Source organism: Thermobia domestica, chromosome 6, assembly GCF_964235325.1.
Source record: "Thermobia domestica chromosome 6, izTheDome1.hap1.1, whole genome shotgun sequence".
Taxonomy (NCBI): domain Eukaryota; kingdom Metazoa; phylum Arthropoda; class Insecta; order Zygentoma; family Lepismatidae; genus Thermobia; species Thermobia domestica.
Window position 1 is genome coordinate 5,813,161 of NC_137459.1, and position 23,067 is coordinate 5,836,227.

Below are 23,067 nucleotides of genomic sequence, written 5' to 3' on the forward strand. Positions count from 1 at the left end.
GAAACGATCACAACACTTAACACTGAATATAAATAATTATTTCTTTTATAAAAATCACACTTTACTTTTCACTACACTGTAGCCCTTTATTACTTTGATTTATATATAGAAGATTATAATTGAGATTTTACTATAAATGCTTTTCTCTCACCATTGATGCACTTGGGGGATTAGCACTGGGGGGAAATGTCGCCGCTTTAATCCCTCGTAGTACTCTAGTTGCTACTCCAAGCAGTCCTGAAGAGTCTACACGAGTCTTCAGCAAAATTAGATAGTCGTCAAAGTGGAATGCTAATGTTGGAGGGCGCGTTTATAATTTTACGCACTAGGTATATGAACCTGGGACTTACTGATTGGGGCTAGCCGTAAGAAAACGCCCTTCACCGGCTAATAGGTTATGCCCCTTAGCACAATATTATAATGCTCGACGCGACGTGCGTGGTTGCTGCCTCGCAACATAGAGTAACACTCCCCGAACCAAGAGGTTCGATATACGAACTGCGTTGGTGCATTCGTCAATATTGGCAGTTCATTCTTAAAAGCACTCAGGTTAAACCACCTGTATGTACATGCAAATAGAACGTAAAAAAGAGTTGACGTTAATATTAGTCCACTGGCCACGACGCACGAGACATTGCGATAACTCCGGCGTATGAAAGAACAGATAGCGAACTGGAAAAGCGATGTTGCTGGCGTCGTTCTGGTGTACGAACATCTGGTCTAACCTGATCTGCTTTACTCTACTGTAGTATTTTCATAAACGATTAAAGAAAGCACTTAATTCAGTTCCAAATGACTGTAGAATATTTATGGTGCATATTAATAAGTCAGGGAGAAACACTGAGAAGCTTCGTCGCTTACTGAAATGTTCTCACCACAAAGCAATGTTTTAATTATATATATGAAAAAACGATGAAAGACTTCTTTGTTCGATTGTGTGGGAAGAAAAACAGTTCCCATCAAAGAAAGAGCTTGATTGCGTCGCAGAATAATGTATAAATCGAAAAAATAATCACTGTCTTTACGAAATATACAGAGCGTCCACAAAAAATACTTCTATAACCTGGTGGTGGTTATAAGTGATAATTTGGGTTTGGCTACAATGTATGTAGGTTCTTTAGATATCAGGCATACAAGAAAATTTTTGCCTGAAATATATTGAATTTTTTGATTCAAAAGGAAACAAAACTTCTGGGGCATATGTACCCTGTTAAAATTTGAGAGGAGTGCTGCGGAAATTACAGTAAAGAAACTAAAATTTGAACATATTCAGTATTATAGAAAGAAAGTGTTAGAATTCCAGAGAAGTACAACCGAAGTTGGAGGTAACTAAATTTTAACAAATATTTACAGACAAAGAAAACAAATACTGCTAAAATGGGCCATATGTGATGTGCAAACGAAATCAGAATGAGACAAGCAAAATTTGAACATATAAAACAATATAGACAACATAATTTCCAAAATTAAATAATACCTCTGTTAGACCGCCTATAGAGTTGATCCCTATCAAATTTCAATACAAAATATTTCTACATGTATTCCTGCCAAGTTTTAAGATGGTATGTGGGCCAATTGCCAAATTTAGGGTTACTTGAGGTCATTTTATCTGAGATGACCCAGCTATTAGCGTCAAAACCCCCAGCAGTGTGTAGGTAGAGGTTAAATGTCTGCGCGAACATAAAATGTTGCATCCGCATCCGCAGTATCATTCTTCGCATTACAGTACTTTGTTTCAAATTTAGTCTTGTCGTATATTGAATTGAATTGCTTTCGCCAAAACATATTTGAAAATAACGTAGAGAAATTGATCTTTTTTATTTTTACGCATTATAGTACAACATATTATCAAGAGTGTAAGAGACAGTTATACATTTTTGCACTATCCGTATAAATTCAAAAATTTGGTTATACAAAATTACTGCTATAGTCAACAAATACAATGATATAAAGTCAGGAAGATGAAAAAGTGTTTTGTAAGTTTTGTGTCCTTTTAGGTAAACGACTATAGCAAGATTTAATACCCTTAGCTGATTTAAAAAAAAAAAAAAAAAAAAAAAGTTATTTTGTTATACTTTAGCAAGACATATGTTGAAAGTTTCTAACATAAAATGCTTCATGTAAGAGATAGTGTGTTTTATTTCTGAAGGTGCGTCGCCAGGATTGATGCAGCATCCGATGAGACCTCCAGGTCCTCCATGGGGACAGCCATCTACTCAGTCTTCCGTGATGGCACAGTTGACGGGACCCCCTCCCAACTCTCAACAGCAGGGTCCACCAACACCCGTACCTGAGCAGACTCCTCCAAAGCCAGCAGTGACGTTGGTACTTCCCAGCTTTTCACAACAGGCACCAGCTGCGCAGCCACAGCAAGGTTCTCAGCCTGTGATGACGCAGCTTGATGCACTACCTTTTCCGTCTCAGCAGCAGAAGCAGAACAGGGTAACGCCTGGTGCAGGGCCTTCAGGCCTGGATCCATTGATTATGCTTCAAGAGCGAGAAAACAGGTAGAATATTCATTGTAAAATAGCGTGTTTATGCTCTTGGTTAAAATTACTTCTTCGCTGAATTGTTACTGTGCCTTTGTCAGTCACATGCTATGGATAGAATTTGGTTCTTTTTAGCTAAAGTTTAATGTAGTTAAATTTCCTGTGCTGCTTATCGGAGTGTATATTTGTGAAGTTTCTCAATAGGTGAGTTAAATCAGTAGATAACGAACAAAATACCTATCTAATTCACCTATGTAACTTAAGCACACAAAAGGCAATTAGAGACAAGAAGTAAACGAGTTTTCTTTCACCTCTGATATTTTATAATCCCAAATATGCACTTCGTCCATATTTTTCGAGGACACACCCGTACTCATTATGAAGACCAGGTAAAGATATAAAAATCCTAAACGTTAGAACACTAAAGGATTCGACTGGGACACACACAAACTAAAGTTAAATAGATTGATAAATGTAATGAAATTTCTGTAAGTGGAGTTACATATGTTCTGTCACATTTATGAGTAGCGCCGCGGTGACTCAGTGGTAGAGCGTTCACCTCTGGTACATGGGGTTCTGGTTCGATCCCAGCTCGCGCCAAGTGAACTTTGTGGTGGACAAACACCGTGTGCGTGGGTTTTCTCGGGGTCTCCCGTTTCTTCCCACTTTCTTCATTCCACCATTTCACTCATCTCTCATCATCACCGTCTCCGTCGTCTAGCCGGCATAACTGTGGGACATAAAACTTAAAGATTTCATTTCACACGTATCAGTGGATTTTATAGTAATGCATTCCTGTTAAGTTCCTTTCAACTCTTTACTATGTCGTGATGAGAACTACAAGTGTGCAGTGTGAATGAAAAGCGTCATATTTTCGTTTTCATATTCCGTTCTTTTCTTCATAAGTTGATTTGATTTTTATTTCTTATATGTATTAAAAGCAGGTTTTACTTCGTGTACAAACACCTTTTTATACTATTACTATAATTGATTGTTGGAAATTTCGAACAAGCCTTTAATCTTATCTATCTGAACTATTTTATTGTTATCGAGTGAAGTAGTATTTGAAGATGAACTTAACAATTGATAAAGGCTTTTTTGTTTTAGGCTCTCCGCTAGGATAGCTCATAGGATCCAAGAACTAAGTAATTTGCCAACTGTAATGGCAGAAGATTTAAGAATGAAAGCACAGATAGAATTAAGAGGTCTTCGACTTCTTAACTTCCAAAGGCAGCTGCGGACAGAGGTAAGATAAGGAGCTCTTTCTGTAACTAAGCTTTGTTACGAAATGAATTTATCGAGTGATCATCTAATTATAGAGCTCCATCACTTACTAATCCAAACCAAGCAACTAAGAATCGCCTGCCACACTGCTTGTATCTGAGTTCACCTAACATCGACACTGTCTGCTGGAGGCCTGTGACGAACAAGGTATCGACCAGCCATATCTTTCAAAATGGTGCTCCACACTTTTAGACAATGAAACATCTTCGCACTGGTCATGCAACCATCAGTGTAGGACAGACAAAATGAAGTGGGACTCGTCCAAAAGCACGCCAGCAATGGCATTCGCGCGCGAATTTTGACAGGAAGCGTTTGTGGTCAATGTAAGGCGACGGCTAGGCATGTGTATCGCTAGTCTGGGATTCACCAAAGGCTGTCGTACACTCCACATCAGTTACCGTGCTCTGGCGTCGAGCTAACATGGTGCATGGCGCTGTACGGTCGTCACGACAATACGCGAAAAGTGTCTGTCATCCCGTGGTGTGATCGCATTTTCCGCGGTTCACTACTCTGTCGTCACACCTTACGGATCTCTTCCGTCCGTTGGTTCCACACACGCATTATTTTCGTGGTTGTCTGTCCTATATCCGCAGGCCATTCCATCGCAATTGTCTTGTTTGTGACGTCGACACAATGTAGTGACGCTCACACTCCACTACCTGCATACTGCGGGCACTTATCAGGCCGAGGATGATGATAAGCCTGCGCACACGCTATTCCGCTGAAATTGTAATAGTTTCTATATCATACCCTGTTACTGGAAGTAGTAGTGTTATTCCTTCTTGGTGTTGCACTTTTAGCAAAGTTCAGAAGACTTGCCTTACTGTAAATAGAAAAAATACCAGTTCATTCAAAATATGTTCAGAATCCTCAAAATATTGGTAAGAAAAAGGAGTATAGTGGGGATAGGTAATTAGTGTAATTAGTTCCATCCATCCTATTCTTGGTAAATCCTTTCTTTTTTCTATCTTCTCAATGCTGACAGTGAGCGAAAACTCGGCAATTGGATTATTTGAATGAATGCGTAAGAAAATACTGAAAAACAAAGTAAGTACTGTTTGCGTGTTACATCAAAACACAGTAAAATCTTGAATTAATAGTCGTAAAAGCTAGAGGGTACTTTTTTTTTTCTTTCTACGAAAATTTAGAAGGTAGGCAACTTTGGTGTAAACGAATAATCCAATAGGTGATAAATGGCATAAAACTATTGCATCTGTGGAATTTGTTGTCAAAATGTTTAGGCAAATTGATTGTTTACTATAAGCTTCCAAATTCCGTCTATCTTTTATATAAAAATGAAATAACTTTCAAATTTAGAGTGACAACTGTAACGCAGAAATCGAACTAGCCTCCGGATTACTTTGCAGGTTCCTAAACCATTACGGTACCCAGTCCCTCCGTAGACTAACTACACACTTTCACTCGTATAGATGATGATCAGTAATTTTCATTACTTAAAACTCTCTACATTTGACATCCTTTGTGCTAAGACATTAAGTATCTATAGAGTGAACATCTGAATTAGAGTAATGATGAGGATTTGATGAGCACTTGATAAGGATTCAGAGGAACTCACCTTCTGCTTGTCCAAATTTTTATAGATGGTTCAAATAATAGTATTTAGGGATCCCTACTTAAATACACTTTCTTACTTTGTTCTTGAAAATGCAGTTGTCAGCGAAAATTTTCCACTCATTATTATTGCTCCAATGATCTGTCAGAATTTAGAGAAGCGAAAGTAAGTACCTTTGAGTTTATTAAAAATCTTAATTATTTCACTAATTGAATTAGGTATTATTTTAGATATTTTACTGTTTTTAAACACGTATTGAGTGAAATTACCTTCAAATTCAGAGAGTAATGATGTGTAGGGAGATCGACTTTATCCGAGTCCATCGTCTCCAGTCGTAGAATAACTGTCCGTTCTTAATTGCTTGTATAGCATGCATTCATACTAAGTTCTTTCCTAAGAAACTCTATGGATATTGTCCCATAGTAGCTTATTTTTTAGCAGTTTTTGTTACAAAATTCATCCTGTTGAATGGGTGGTTTCTTCCGCCAGTACTTTCGGGATCGCTGTTTCTAGGTGGATGTTTGTTATATATAGAACTTAATTTTGTTAAGCTTTGTATTTACTGATCTGTCAAAATTATGAGAGTGTGAGTTAAATTTTTGCCCAAATTTCGAAAACAAAAAGATTGTAAGAATTGATCAAAGGTATGAAAATGTGAATCATATACCATCCAATGCTTTCTTTACTAAGCAACCATACTGTTGCTTATGCATTGTTATCACCAGAAGTGACGAAATCACTTAATTCATCCATTGTCCATTATCCAATAAAAGTGAATTTTGTGAGTATTGAAATTAAGGGTTAAGAGTCATAAATACCTCGCATCGAGTATTGTATTATATGTGCAAGCGATCCAAATTTATTAGATTCGAAACCTGAGTGTAGAGAAGAATGAAGAATCGTAGTTGGACCAAACAGAAAAGCGGTAGGGAAGTGTTAGGAATAATGGGTGAGAAAAGAATTATATTAGAAATAATTATAAAAAGAGAAAACTAAATTGATTAGAACATTGAGAAACAACTGTATCCTGAGGAATGTAATACAGGGTACCATGAAAGGGAAAAAGAGGCTGCAATTATTATTAGATTGGGAGATTAGAGCTGAGAAGTGTAGTATATTGGAAGCTTTTCACTTTCAGATCGTAATCTCAAATGATGGCAGGATATTACACTTTTGTATTTATTATTGAATATTATATGCTATGTATTATCTTAATTATAAAGTTTAAAGTATCTTCAGCGTCGCTCGCATTGTCTTTTTTGCAGTCATATAGTTTAGAAATATTTGATGACCAATATTGCGGTTTGTGACGATTGATCTAAACCGGCGTTTGAGTAATATCATAATCAGGTCCTCATTTATTATTTGATACTTGTTTCAAAAGCAACCATAAACCAATCACTCACTCACTACATCACAAACAAGTAGTAAAGAAAAAAAAATAGATGAAATAGTATTAAATCCATACAGAAATCAAAGGATCACTTCCTACAATATGAAACGTTTCAGTTATTCACGAAAAAGTATCGTTATCTCTAGCACAAACAGGCAAATTCACCGAAGTATACGTGAAAGCGTAATAGTACGTCGAACTTAAAAAATTTTACTAAAAATCCTAAGGGCGTAATATGTCAACGCACTGACATAATGGATTCAGTCATAAAATTACACAATGAAGGAGTTACCCAACGTTTATATGACATTGTTTAGGAATAGTCTTTCTGGCAAAACGTTTCCCACATCTTAGCTACCTTCTGTGAAGGATCAGTCCTCGGCACCATAGAAAAATTACTTTATGCAAAGGAGTATTGCCATATGTGAGTGACTGTCTGTGTATTGAAGCAATAATTACACAGTTATTGCACATGTCATTTAATCCTAATTCCTATTCCTCTAGTCCAGCTCTTAATTTCTAGTTTGTCGTGTTTTTTTCTGACTCGCACGGGAAAGCAACTGACTATATACCCCTGCTCTGCTGAGTTAGTGTCCCATTTAGATAGGCTAGTACGTTGTTTGTGGCCGAACACTGATAGACATGATAAAAGAAATTACTGTAAAGTTTGTCAATGCAATTTCTTCACATCCTACATAATAACGCTGGGGTAGGTTTCTGTCTTTTAAGAATTAAGTTTTTTTTCTGTAACTTATTAATGTTTTTCTTTGTGTTAGATGTTGAATCTTCCTTTACTCGATGGATCAGGACTCAAAATAATACTCTTGGCCCTGATATAGAAGTGTAATTGTTCTTATGGAAATCTAGTTTTGTCCATATGAACTGATGAATATTGATATTTATAGGTTGTTGCTTGTATGAGGCCTGATACCAGCTTAGAAACAGCCTCTGGTCCAAATGCCAACATAAGAAGTAACTGTCATATTTTAAACGGAGAAACTAGTGAAAGTGAAAAAGAAGAAGGAGTCAAGTGAGTCGTAACTAGTTAGGATTTTTAGGTGATCACCTTATGCCAGAAAGGGTTCTATAAAGCATTTTTTGTACCAAATGTTCTCAGGATGGGAATAGAGATAATATTCCAGAATTTTTTTCTCGTTTTTGAATTCTCTATCCCTTTTTGACTCTTTTTTTCCCCTAATGTGCCGCTAACACCTTTTCAGAGCTACATTCTAAAATGTTAAGAAAGAAAGAAAGAAAAAATTCGCCTACGTCTGTTATGAAAGATGAAATTTACAAGAATGTAATACTGATTTGTGTATCTACTCAATAATCTACCTGCACTATTGCTTACTTCTCTGACGCTAATATATGTTGCTAGGTGCGCTGATTAATGATCAATAATCAAAATCAACAGAATGTTTTGTGTAACGAACTCCTTGAATAATTGATTAAGGCAGGTGAATAATGATGGAAGAAAATAAAAATGAAATGAAATCTGATAGTTTTACGTCCCACGATTATGCCGGCTAGGCTGAATGAGACAGTGATGAAGAGAAATAAGTAAAATGGAATGAAGATAGTGGGAAGAACCCCGAGAAAACCCACGCACACTTTTTTTTGTTTGTTTGTTTTGTTTTTTTCCCACCACAAAGGATGTGGTATGGATTATAATTATATGGGCGCATGAGAGGATGATTCAAATTAACAAAAGTTGGCTACTTACCAATGAATCCTCCCTTGGAAAGCCTAAATATTTCTCTGACGTTTCGGAAGTCACAGCTGGTTCCGACCGGTTGCTACTGAGGAAGGAATCAGCTGAGAGTTCTGAAACGACGGAGAAATATTTAGGCTTTCCAAGGGAGGATTCATTGGTAATTAGCCAATTTTTTGATAATTTTATATGGTACTAGCAGCGTTCACCCCGCTTCGCTGGGGTCACCCCGGAACGCAATAAACCTTGTTAATTAGATAATTTTTACTTTTTCGCTTTCAAGTGATATGATAAAAACCATAGTAGATTGCAGTAAATGTTAACATTATATCGCCTGTCATTTATGTTAACCCGCCGAGTGACACGCTCATGCGGGTTGCATATAAATATGTTTATTTTTACCTATGATGAACTAACAAAGGATTTGTACGTTATGGACACTTGAATGGTCAATTATCTCAAGACACTGGTAATTAAAAATTAAAGTGATATGATAAAAACCATCTAGGGTCCAAATCCTAATAACCCCCCAAAAATGAAAGAAATTGGTTCAGCCGTATTAGCGTGATGAGGGAACAAAGGATTTGTGCGTTCTCTTTTATATATAAGATGGAGTTTAGGGTCGTTGGTGGGCATATTAAAAGTAATAAATAAGTAAATAAATAAAGCACGATTTTAACTTCTAATTTATAGATAGCCGAAGGCTTGGAGGGAACAATTAGTTAGCTTTAAGAACCGAATCCAATCGTAGAATAATGTGTCAAGGCAGTGTTTTGCTTATTGCATGTAATAAGAAAAGGAGGGATAGGAAGAAGAACACAACTGATCGTTGATTTGGATATTAAAAGAGGCAGCTGAAGCTCGAGAAACGTGAAAGAAACATTCCCAGGCCCAAATCTAAAATTGAAAAAATAAATAAATAAAAATTAGTCCCAGGAGCTGGCAACAAACAAACATCGAAACAGTACAGTTAATAGTACATCAAATATTACGAGCATTAAATAAAGAGTACGTTCATAAATTACTATAAACATGCGTCAATTCATATACTTAAATAATTATATTAAGGACATAGTTCTTTCACGTAAAGCTATCAACATTTCATGTGAAAACTTGTTACCTTTCTACGTATGTAAGAAGAAAGAAAAATAATGACTGTTAAGGAAATCTCTTAAATCCACGACCGCTCTGAGTGTCTCCCTATCTAAAATCATACAAAATTTGATCATGAATATTTCAAGAATTATTACACCTGGGATGTTGCAATTTTAGTGTTGGATGTTGCAATATATCACAGCAGCCTCGCGATAATGATAGTTCAGTTTCGTAGATATCTCATTTTGTTTTCTTGTAACCACTGTCCGGATCTGCTCCCCTGCAGTCCCACCAACGAGTACTTTCAGAAGATCTCAACAATGAAAGGAGCATCAAGCACCGAGAGGTTCGGATGTCTCGTCTCGAAATCCTTACGGACATCCAGATGATCGCTCAGACCACAACACACAAAAACATCATTCAAACATGCAACGAAAACACATTAAATAGAATAATACTATGTTTATGTATTAAATGAACTATATGTAACAAAATATATATACAGGGTGTCTCAAAAGTCCCTTACCACCCCTATTAAAATTCAAATGGATGTACTTTCAGCGAATTTGATGTCGTAGGTGAACTTGAGGTTTAGGGGGACACTTTCTGGCGTAGGTTACGCGGACGGCCGCCATCTTGAATTTAACTTTTTTTATTACAAACGCTACGGGGGTCGTGTGATACATGACCATAGGCTAGAATTTCACCAGAAAACCGAATCTGATGTCAAAATGCATTTATCTTTATGTGGTAAACAGATATCCACAATTGAAGTTGTGAATTTGACTGCGTTTCTTTTGTGTTGCAGGTTGTGAATCATGCCGTTAACGAGGGACGAACGCATCCAGATCATCAAAATATGAAGCGGGAGGAGTGCCCACGCAGTGGCTGCCGATTTCAATGCGCGTCATCCATAACGAGTACCTCTATCGCATGTTGCAGTGGCACGGTTATTGACCAAATTCGAGGAAACTGGAACAGTTGTGGATAGACCCCGTAGTGGACGGGCAAGGACAGCTACGGACGAAGAAACAGCTACTGCCGTGCTGGCCTCCTCCTCAAAGTCGCCGCAGCGAAGCACACGTCGTTTAGCAATGCAGTGTGCCGTGAGTCACAGTTCAGTGCACAGGGTGCTCCAAAGGTATAAGTGGCATCCATATAAGATGCAATTGCAGCAACATTTGTCGGAGGACGATCCCGATCGTCGCGTCCAGTTTTGCGAGTGGGCTATTGAGCGATTGAGGGTAAATCCGCAGTTCGCTATGCAGATACTTTTTTCGGATGAAGCCCATTTCTACGTAAATGGTGAGGTCAATAGCAAAACATGAGCTATTGGTCCCGTGACAACCCTGCTTCGACAGATCCCTCGAAAATGACCGGTGCAGGGAAAATTATGGTATGGGCAGGCATACGGGGAACAAAGATCGTCGGTCCGTTTTTCACTCCAGGAACGTTAAATTCAGACCGATACCTCGCGTTGTTGCAGGAAAATATAATGCCGGCTCTGATGTCCGAGGATGGTACCTTCCCCAGGTTCTTCCAGCAAGATGGTGCACCTCCCCATTATGACATCCAGATGCGTCAGTTCCTGGATGAACAATTCCCTGGGACGTGGATTGGTCGACATGAACCAGTGGAATGGCCTGCCAGATCACCAGACTTAAGCCCCGTTGAATTCTACCTGTGGGGACATGTGAAGGCTATGGTGTATGCTGTGAAAATTCGTGATGTTCGCCGTCTGGAACAATGTATCATGGCTGCTTGTGAACAAATATCCCCAGAAACCTTAATACGTGTCTATAGCAATTGGGAGAAGCGTCTGAACACGTGCACGGACAACATGTTAAGCACATTATGTAATACGAAAGTCACACCTGCAATTGTGGATAACTGTTTACCACATAAAGATAAATGCATTTTGACTTTAGATTCGGCGTTTTGGTGAAATTCTAGCCTATGGCCATGTATCACACGACCCACGTAGCGTTTGTAATAAAAAAAGTTAAATTCAAGATGGCGGCCCTCCGCGTACCCTCCGCCAGAAAGTGTCCCCCTAATCCTCAAGTTCACCTAGCACATCAAATTCGCTGAAAGTACATTCATTTGGATTTTAATAGGGGTGGTAAGGGACTTTTGAGACACCCTTTATATTTATAGAAAAAAAACAATCACACCACTAAACACTGCTATGGGTATAGACACTTGACTATTTCCAGAACCAAAATTACAGATGGTGATCAGAAAAATGGAAGCACCTGTAGTTGGCAACACGTCAGATGTATGGGTTGGCAGTGGTGTCTTAGCGCCGGACCGCTGGTGGTGGTGTGTTAGGTCGGTCTACATACTACGTCAGCCGCAGTGGAACAGCAGTGTCCAGTGGCTGCAGCAGACGGAGGCAGTGTAAAATGGGAGACCTCTCAGATTTACAAAGAGGGCAAATTGTTGGTGCGTGGTTATGTGGAGTGAGTGTGACGGCAGTGGCTACTGTGTTAGGTGTGTCGCGTGGGACAGTGTCGAATGTGATGACGGCCTACACAACACACGGGAAAACCACATCGGGGAAGCGGAACAGTGGGCGGAAGAAAATTATGAGTGACAAGTCACGCCGGGTATTAAAGCGCATTGTCATGCAGAACCGTCGTGCCACTGCGGAGCAAGTGACGGAGGAACTCAACCAGCACCTCCCCCACCCTGTTTCGACAATCACAGCCCGCCGCGAATTGCATGACATGAATTTACAGGGTCGTGTTGGACGGGCCAAACCGCTCATCAGGGACCATAACCCTTTCGCACGCCGCAAATGGTGCCGCGACCATGCAACTTGCACCGTTGAGGACTGGAAACGTGTGATATGGTCAGATGAGTTATCCTTCACCTTATTCCCAACCACGGGCCATGTTTATGTTTGGAGAACGCCCAAAGAAGCTTATGATCTGCAGTGTCCCCGCCCAACTGTGAAACATGGCGGCGGCTCAGTGATGCTGTGGGCCGCCATATCATAGTTTTCATTGGGTCCTGTGGTCACACTTAGCGGACGAATCACTGCCAACGATTATGTAGCAATTTTAGGAGACCACTTTCATCTTATGGTCCGGATGTTGTTCCCGGACAATGACGCCATCTTCCAGGATGATAATGCACCCAGCTGGCGTTGTTGCAGCGTGGTTTGAGGAACATCGGGATGAAGTTCAACACATCCCCTTGCCCGCCCAATCCCCAGATCTCAACATAATTGAACATCTGTGGTCCGTTTTCAAAACACGACTCCGGCGACGATTTCCACCACCATCCTCTCTCACAGAACTGGCCGATGCCCTGCACGAGGAATGGTGTAAAATTCCACTTGCTACCATTCACGACCTCTATGCCTCCATCCCACGTCGCATCAAGGCTGTTCTGAAGGCGAAAGGTGGCCCGACACCATATTAATCTGGTAAGTTACAATTTCATTCAGGTGTTTCCATTTTTCTGATCATCATCTGTACACCTCACTTTATATTTTATAATGTGAAACAGATATACACAAAAACTATTCATAAGAATATCAACTTCAAAAATAAAACATTTCAATAGAAGTTAGTAAAAATTCTGTTTTCAGAATATACTTTTATATGTGTTTAGAACATTAAAACATAAATGAATATGCAGATAGAAACAAAAAATGTAAATCGTATTAAGATATAAAAATTATCGTCATAGTTTCAATATTACTGCTATATATTGGAAAAATTTTAAAAATATTGAAAAAGTAAAATGAATGAAAATAGAATCACATTTTCGATTGGCAAATACAAACAAAAATAAGGTTTCAACGTGTATGTCCCTTTTCTCTTTCTCGAATGAAGTTAGAGCTTTGTGTTGTTTAGAGAAAAAGAACGAAAAATCGTTGTTTCCATAAAAAAAAAAAAAATCAATAAAATAAACTTAAGTTTCAAAGCTGATATCCATGGTGATTCCAACAAACTAGCATGAATCTACATATCAAGAAATTGTGATCTCGCTAACATGTGTCAAGGAAATCGAATATGCCATAAGATGAAAGCAATGTCCGTCTGCCATGCGAAAGATCGAGACTTCATTGAATAATACTCGGGACAAACGTAATTTTATTCTGAAACACAGTTATTGTTGCTAACGTGAGGGTAGCAAATAATATATTTGTTATTTGCTTTTTGAAAACGTAAATATTGTAGGGTTACCAGAATGTGTGGATATTATTTGCAAAAAACTTATCAATGAAACTTCGAAAACTATACAACATGGATCCAAGTTTTCTAAGGTCAAAATCATGGAAGTGGACACATTTAGTGCAAATGTTCCTGAAAATTAGTGGTCGTTACGTCATGTGCTGACGAAAACCATAGGCAGAAAAATAAATGCACTACACATAAAATGCAATCGACTCCTGCGATGCAAAACGTAGAAACGTGAAAGTATGCCGTCAGCCATAGGTGCTTAGAAAATGATTCTATACATAAGTGAAATCTAATCATTTGAATATTGAGTAATATGCACATATGTGGCCTGGAACGTCAACAACATACCTACATTCGGTCTCCCACCTAGGAAAAAGATATGTAAACGCACAAGACACAAATGCTGTAGTAGCATCATGAAAATGTGTCTCTACCGGACAAAATACGTAAGACTTAGTAAAAAAAAAAAAAAAAAAAAAAAAAAAAAAGCATAGGATATAAACACTAAAGTATAGTCAACGACATTACAACCTTCTGGTTGTGCCTGAAATATCAAAACTAGATTTCCTACTAAACAGTTATGATAAACTTTCTTAGGCATCTTCGCTACAAAAGGCCTTCGAAATATTCTTACTAACTAACTAACTAACTCTATGGCCTATGGAACCCGGAGGTTCAATGCCGCGTTCACAAACACTCTCCATTGACTTCTATCCTTAGCTAATTGGATCCAGTTTCTACTTTGTATTCCTATCTCTGCGAGATCCATCTTAATATTATCCTCCCATCTGCGCCTAGGTCTTCCTAATGGTCGTTTTCCTATGGGTCTACCATTCAAGACTTTGAAAGCGTTTCTACTTTCTTCCATTCTAGCTACATGACCTGCCCACCTAAGCCTCCTAGACTTGACGACCCTAACAATGTTGGGTAAACCGTATAAACTATGTAGTTCCTCGTTATGAAGCTTCCGCCATTCCCCATTCTCGTTCCTCTTGGGTCCGAATATTCTTCTCAGGATCCTGTTCTCAAATACTTTCAGTCTATGTTCTTCCCTCAGAGTAAGCGACCATGTTTCGCAACCATACAAAACAACAGGCATGATTATCGTTTTATATATTTTAAGCTTCAAATTCCTCGACAGAATTCGCGACGACAAGAGATTTTGAACCGAATAGTAACACGAATTCCCTGCTTTTAGTCGACATTTAATTTCTTCGTGAATATGATTTTCGTCTGTTAATATTGATCCTAAATATTTGAAAGTATCCACTTTATCAAAAGTATTATTTAATATTTTAACGCCTCCACAATTTGCCGTATTACGGTCCCGACGCACTTCCATGTATTTAGTTTTCTCTGCATTTACTTCTAAACCCATGTCCCTGCAAGCGTTTAATAATATCTCTGCATTTATTTCTACTGTTCTCCTATCATCCCCTATTAAATTTACATCATCAGCATATGCCATAACCTGGTGAATGCCGTTCAACTCTAGGCCCTGGTTGCTATCTTTGATTTTCCTTATGGCGTATTCCAGCACAAAGTTAAATAATAATGGCGACAACGCATCTCCTTGTTTCAGGCCATTTTCGACGTGGAAGCTCGTGGACAAAAATTTTCCTACCCGCACTTTACTTTGGGATTCACTTAAACATATCTTAATTAATCTAATTAGCTTTCTCGGTATTCCAAGCTCTGTAAGAACGTTGTATAATGTTTCTCTCCTAACCGAGTCGTAAGCCTTTCTAAAATCAATAAATAGTTGATGTACCGGGGTATTGTATTCCCACTTCTTTTCGAGTATTTGGCGAATGGTAAATATTTGGTCGATAGTTGATCGATTTCGTCTAAATCCGCACTGATAATCTCCAATAATTTCATCTGCGTATGGGGTCAATCTTGCTAACAGAATATTTGAAAGGATTTTATAGGATTTTGACAGAAGAGAAATGCCTCGATAATTATTACAGTCAGTTCTAAAACATTCTTACTAAAACATTAAAATCCAAAGTCATGGAGCATGTGAGATAATTGAGAGAAAGGAATTTTCATAAAATGTTATGGCTTCATGCTGCTGGAAAGAAACAGAATAAGTTAATTTGTGCGGAATGTATCTCAGAATTCAAATAATTTTTGGAACACTCTACCGAAAAATATGACTTTCACTAATTAGTATGAAAATACATTAGTACATATTATAATAGAAATATACATGACATAATTACGAATTATAAACAGTAAAATATTAACTGGAATATTACTAGACAACAAAATATACTGGAAATATTTAACATAAAAATACACGTGCTTAGTTACCGATTACTGTGAAGGAAGAGAAAAAAAAAACTAATTTACGATTGATGGTAAAATATAGTTAGCTATGGAATATCCAATGGATCAGCCGAATCCATTTTGCAATAGAACAGCAATTTCATGAAATGTGGGCTCCCAGTAAAAATTATATGTTAATATTCCTGTAAATATTCTAGCCGGATAAGTTTCCCTACCGTCGCCAAGATGTCTGAAGAAGACGAAAAGAACGTTAATCGGAAATAATAAGAAAATATAGAAACTAAACATGTTTCCACATAGATATAAATATTGTAGAAAGACGACCGTTCACTATCATAATACCTGTTCATATAGTTCCTTCTAAGATAAAAGATTACTAGTTTAGTTCGAGCAATATGCTTTGCAAACGACAATCATTCACATACTCACATCCAACAAGGAAATACCTGTTATCACTCGTTAAACCTAAGTGTAAACTTTTTCCAAGCTTTTCCTCTTCGAAAAATATATGGTGTCATATCTTGTGTATTCAAGTTAAACATTAAATCAAAATCGGGTAACGACAAATGAGATTCAACAAATTTACAGTAAACACTTGAAAATGAAATCCAAAATCTAAGATTAACACTAAAATGAAGATTGAGATTAATTAGAATTTTAAAATTTCCTATTCTGCACATTGGGGTTAAATGTTAAATTTCAATCAGAAATATGCAAATGTATATATGATTAACAATATCTAAAATTTTTCTTATCCTGAACTTGCCGACATATCTGTGGAAAAGGTTCTGGAAAGAAAATTGAACACTAACAGCAAGTCATATATAATAAAATATTTAAGGATTTGGAAAGTGGGAGTGTGTTTGAAAAGAATTTTAAAATTTAAAACATTTTATGACAAGATATATTATAAAACCAAAATGTTCTCGCACCAGCTGGGGTGCGGATCCACGCCACGGGCTTCAAATCGCTTTTAGACAACACCATTTCCTTACGCATTTAGTGCATATTGTTATTTACTGAAAATCTTAAAATCTAACATCTGAAATAAAAAAAAATTAACGACATTGAGTTAAATAAAATATTATTAAGGTTTGCAACACTGGTACTCAGGTGGGTAAGTGATTAACGAAACTGAAAGAGGAAAAAGAATCAGTTATATTGTTTGCTCTTCGTACACGTAAACACAAATGGTCGGAAATCCAGTGTTGTCTTATCAAAACAAAAGAGAAACGTAGTACGTATTTATCAGCTAACAGTTAAAACCTGGAAGCAAAATGAAACACTAACAGAAATGCGTAGTTCTTTTTTATTGGTCTTCGTCATCAACAGCTGAAAATAAAATAAAATACATTTATCATCTATTTTATTACTGTTTGAACTTAATTTTGAAGTGAAATAATGTACGTTGCTTTCCTGAAACAACAATCTATACCAAGATCTCTTTGAGACGGCTGATACCTCACGAATAATTAGTGGGCCATGTCGAGTATAGAAGAAAATCCTCCGTCGCTTGTGGTACGGCTGAAACCTGAAGAATTATAGTCAAAATGTTCGTCCATGTCTATTTCTGAAGGAGATCCTCCATACCTTTTGTTATGGCTGAAACCTGAAAACACGTGCTAAGAGATCGTCGGCAATGTTGACTTCTAAAATTCCTCCATTCTCGTAGCAGTTTTGTTAATATTTTTCAATTAGTTATGTTTACATGTAAGTCTCAGTTACATTTTCTTCTATGGTTACTTTTCCTGTTTTGATAGTTACAGTTGTTTGTCTGAAATGATTATTACTACATACAGATCTGTTCTTAAGATTGTCCGCAACTTACGATTCCAGTATTGTTTCGTATAGCTCTGATTACGTGATCCTGATTTACGATTCCTTTTGTTTCTGCTATTGTCTTTTCGTGTACTGTCTTTGTTGTCATTTTTTAAGTTTCGTGTTGTTTACACCAGAGCCCTGCACGGGCCGGGCGCGCCCGGTTTGGCCCGGTGCCCGGCCCGGCCCGACCCGACCCGGCCCGACCCGTTTCAGGTAATATCAAACTGGACCGGGCCCTAACCGGGCCGAACCGGGCCGGGCACATTTCGGGCCAAATCGGGCCGAACCGGGCCGGGCACATTTCGGGCCGAACCGGGCCGGGCACATATCGGGCCGAGCCGGGCCGGCCCGGATACTCTGAATTACAGTTCGGAAACTAATGATGTGAGCCTATTTGTTTTTTTAATGTCCTTCACTACCTCTATTTTTGCCGTGTTTGTACGGTCTTACTGTCAGAATATGTTAATCGTAATGTGTTTGGGAAACTGACTCTTTATTCAAGACTGCAATGTACTGGTAATACTATTACTATTACTACTTCTACTACTACTATTACTACTTCTACTATTACTACTACGACCACTGCTAATACTACTACAAGTGCTACGACTTCGCGTCAGAGTTGACATGTGTGGTGGTACCGAATTTACCTTCTAAGTACAGAATAAAATGAAGAAATGCTAGTTATTATGGCCGGTCTGCGTAGAATGTGAACCGATGCTTGATCTACGAGGGACAACAGTGGCTCAGTAGAAAAAACACTCACATCTGGTGCTAGAGGTCGTTAGATCAATCCCTGCTCATGCTATGTGAGCTTTGTGGTGGACATACACCGTGTGCATGGGAGTTTCTGGGGTGGTCCCGCTTCCTCCCACTATTTTCTTTCCACCAATTCATCCCATCATTATCCGTACAGCCTGAGTCGTAGTTACCTAAAGAACGTATGATAAAGTCAAGTACTTGACCTAGTAAGTAGAATTTGGTACGCTACCATTAGACCACGGATGCCAAAACCATGAACTGGCGTGGTCATAAGATCAGTGCAATTTGTAGTAATGTTCAATTAGGAAGGCAAATATCGAATGGTGTTACATGTTCATGTATTGTTTACATATAATATGATGCTACAAATATAACAAAATATCATGATCAAATAAATCACCAAGTCACCAGAGTCGATTAGGTGTTCCTGGGACGGTGGCACAGTGGTTGAGCGTTCACCTCTGGTGTATGGGGTCCCTGGTTCGATCCGAGTTCTCGCCAAGTGACTTTGTGGTGTACAATCACCGTGTGGGGGGTTCGCGGCGTTCTCCTGTTTCCTTCCACTTTATTCATTCCACTATTTCATTTATTTCTCATCATCACCGTCTCCTTTAGGCTAGTCGGCATAACTATGAGACGTAAAGCTCAAAGATTTCATTTTCATTGTTTTGTTTTCGTATTACTAGTAATAGCAGTAGTGGTATTCGCTGTCGTATTAGTATAGTAACGAAAACAATAAAATCTTACAGTTTTACGTCCCATGCTTATGCCGGTTAGGCTAAAGGAGACGCTGATGATGAGAAATGAATGAAATGGTGGAATGAAAAAGTGGAAGGAAACGGTAGAACCCGAAGAAACCCACGGGCACGGTGTTTGTCCACCACAAAGTCCACACGGCGCGAGCTGGGATCGAACCAGGGACACCAGGCACCGAAGGTGAACGCTCTATCACTGAGCCACCGCGCCCCCAAAGTAGTGTAGTAATGAGGAGTAGCAGTAGTGGTAGTAGTAATTGTAGTAGCTTTGGCAACAATAGTGGAATTAGCACTAGCATTCGTACTCATAATAGTAATAGTAGTATTAGCAGTAATAGTTGTAGTATTAGTATCACATACGGTGTAGCAGTTTTACCTATACGATGCAGAGCCCTGCAAACCCAGGCCCGAAGACGGCCCGGCCCGGCCCGGCTGGATCTATATTCTGAGCCCGGCCCACCCGACCCGGTTCTCGAGCCGGGCGGAGTACGGGCCGGACCGGGCCGGGCACAAACGGGCCAAGCGTAACCCGGCCTGAGAACAACCAATTGTGATAAGTCAATCGTTCACTATTCAATGGAAAATGAGAAATGTGTCGTCATAACGTTGCACTGTATATTTGCCCTTCTCAAATGGAAAAATTGTGTAAAAGGTTACCCAAGGTTTGCTTTCTATATCCCTGTTCCGTCTGTCTATTTGTTATCTATGCTTGCTCTGTAAAGCCATGTTTATTATATAATACAGCTCATGGACGTAAAAGTCTTATACTACGCTCACTAATGCGTTACGAGTAACAGAGAAGATAGGTGAAACTGCTACACCGTATGTAGTACTAATATTACAACGACTACTGCTAATACTACTATTACTATTACTACTCATATTACTATAGATATACGATAGCAAATACTACTACTGCTTTACTAGTAATACGATAAGAGAACGACAACTAATAATAACACCACTACGTCTCCTATTAATATTACTACTACTACTATTACTGCTACGACTACTATCGCTACTCCTATTAACATTACTACTAATGACAGCAAAGCAATGGAGCACAGTGTTCTTGAGCATTGGGAGGCGGACAGATTTGAGGCTTATTCTGGGGGGCATCAATTTCATCTCACTTCCCATTGTGGCAATCGGACACATATCATCACATTTCTCCCCAAGAAACACATTGCAAATCGAATTATTGGGGAGGACAGTCCCCCCAGTTCAAAGAAGGGGATTTGTCCCCCTCATCCACCCAGGATTTGCGCCAGTGACCACTGGTATAACACTACTACTACTAATACTACCGCTGATACTATTTCTAGTATTACTCTAGTATTACTGCTACTAATTGTAAGGCGGATACTACTACTACTACTGCTGCTGCTAATACTACCACTACAACTACTGTTTCTGCTTACACTATTACTACTATTACTAATTTCGTATTTGAATTTAACAAATCTTCTACGTCGTGTTTTCAGTGTGTAACGTAAAGGAACTCTCTAATATGAGCGGAGTGGGCCGAAGCAGCGTATCGTGGTTGGCAGAACAAGGCCACTTCGAGTCTAGTTCCAGACGTCCAGTATCTGTCTTTCACATTGTGTTGTCTGTTGGCAATCAAGTCAACATGGACCGTCTGAAGGAAGTAAAAGAAAAGCTTGCAAATAAACAATTCAAGTTAACTGAAAAGCTACAAGGACGAAGTAAAGCATTTTGCTGGACAAAGTTTTTAGTTGTAGTTGACTCGGAAAGTGATAGTGAACAAGGGTTCGTGTCCTGTAAAGAGTGTGAAAAGATTTTAGTGTACAACAGTACAAAGTCAGGAACAACTCACCTAAATCGACATGCAAGAACGTACTGTTCATCATTAAGTGCATCATTGACTGAAAACGAAGATAATGAGAGGAAATCATCTGCGAATTCTTGTGCATCCAATACCAAATATTCAGGTTATAAGAAACTGAGCTGTGAAACTGTGAAAAGTGACTTGATAGATAAGTGTGTTGACTTTTATGCACGCGATTTGCGACCTTTCGAAACTGTAGCGGGGAAAGGTTTTACTTCCCTAGCACAAACACTGATAAACCTAGGTGCGACATACGGTAATGTCGATGCGACCGACGTGTTGCCGCATCCAACGACGATATCGCGAAAAACACAGGAACGAGCACGTGCATTTCGCGAAGCGTATATGCCAGAAGTACGTGATGCTCTGCAACGCGGTGAATTATCATTCCAAACGGACTTGTGGACCGATAATTATCGCAAACACTCATATATCGGACTGACAGTACAATATTTAAGAGTGGAACTTAAAAAGTCATGTGTTTTTCACTAGTGCATTTCCAACCACACGAAAGACTGCAGAGAATATTAAAAAAGAATTAGTTAAACAACTATCTAAGATTGGAATCTCACAACAAGATTGGAGAAATGCTCCGTTCGTTACTGACCAAGGAAGTAATATTGTGAAGGCTTTAGAAGATAATAAACGCTACAACTGTTCAAATCATCTACTAAATACAGTTTTGCGTAACGCTTTTCAATACAACTTCCTCCAAGATGAGCTGCCATCAGTAAAAAACCTTTTCGATTGCGTTAGTAAATTAGTTACATATCTCAAAAGGTCTGGGTTGGTAACCCGGCTTCCACACACTGTTAACCAAGACACTGAGGTAAGACGGAACACTAAACTCATCATGTTAAGATCTGTGGAATCGCAGGTCGTCGACATCCGGCGACTACTAGAAGAGCACAAAGAAGATCAGCGTTTAGATGGCCTAGATGAATCCTTAATGAAAGAAATTACTACATTTTTAGAAGATTTCTACGATGCCACCAAAGCATTGGAGGCAGAGAAAACAGTAACAATGCATTTGATACTGCCTTGGTTTGACAGACTAAAAATAACTTTGCAGAGTTAACAGTGAAGTGGATTCGAAAGATATGTCACAGATTAAGGTTCGAGTGGAAAAGTTTCTCAATGAGAAGGTCGACATTAGTATGGATCATAAAGTGGCGACCTTCTTGAGCCCCAATTACCGTCATCTGCGAGCAATGTCTGTAGATGAGAGATTATCTGTCTACACGGAAGTACGTCGCCTTATTTCGTCAGAGTCATCTACTGCAGTTGGCTTCTTTGATTCCCGTGCTATGGATAATAACGTAAGCAGACAAGATTTGGAACCACCTACCAAGAAGAATAAACTAATGGATTGGGAAGATAGACACCCAGTCCCTGGTGAATTTGATGATGAAGTAGGCATCTACCTCAACATGTCATCATGTGTAAGAGAACTAGATATACTGCAATGGTGGAAGCAACAAGAGCAAACATTACCAAAATTGTGTAAATTAGCGCGTCATTATCTCGTCATCCCTGCTTCTAGTGCGTCTACTGAAAGAGCTTTTAGTACTACAGGCTATATAGTTCAGGAACGGAGAAATGCTCTAAAGCCTGAGACTGTTGACTCTGTTTCCGTGCTATTCGATGCGTACAAGGACATAGAGTAAAGCGATGTTCATTTTGCACTATTGGTTTCTTAGGAAAACTTATATTTTCATTTTCTTAATATCAACTATCCCTTCTATTATATGTGATGTTAAGAGGGATTTTTGATAGCTGATATCAATACATTTTTCATTCAGGGGACTTTTGAGGTATTTTTCGTTCAACATTGATATGTGTGGATT

At 38.7% G+C, this 23,067-nt stretch overlaps 1 protein-coding gene across 8 annotated transcripts in view; it reads left to right on the plus strand.

Moving 5' to 3' along the window:
• LOC145687823 (uncharacterized) overlaps positions 1 to 23,067 on the plus strand; it is a 118,084-nt gene that overhangs the window by 59,335 nt on the left and 35,682 nt on the right. For 4 of the 8 annotated variants that reach the window (XM_081761263.1, XM_081761262.1, XM_081761265.1 and 1 more), the window contains exons 8-10: positions 2,132 to 2,507; positions 3,597 to 3,735; positions 10,354 to 10,686. In XM_081761263.1, the coding sequence (XP_081617389.1) occupies positions 2,132 to 2,507; positions 3,597 to 3,735; positions 10,354 to 10,536 (698 nt within the window). In that variant the 3' untranslated portion in view covers positions 10,537 to 10,686. Of the gene's footprint in view, positions 1 to 2,131; positions 2,508 to 3,596; positions 3,736 to 7,644; positions 7,847 to 10,353; positions 10,687 to 23,067 lie in introns of those variants that run through there. The other 4 variants (XM_081761261.1, XM_081761259.1, XM_081761260.1 and 1 more) reach the window with 4 other exon arrangements.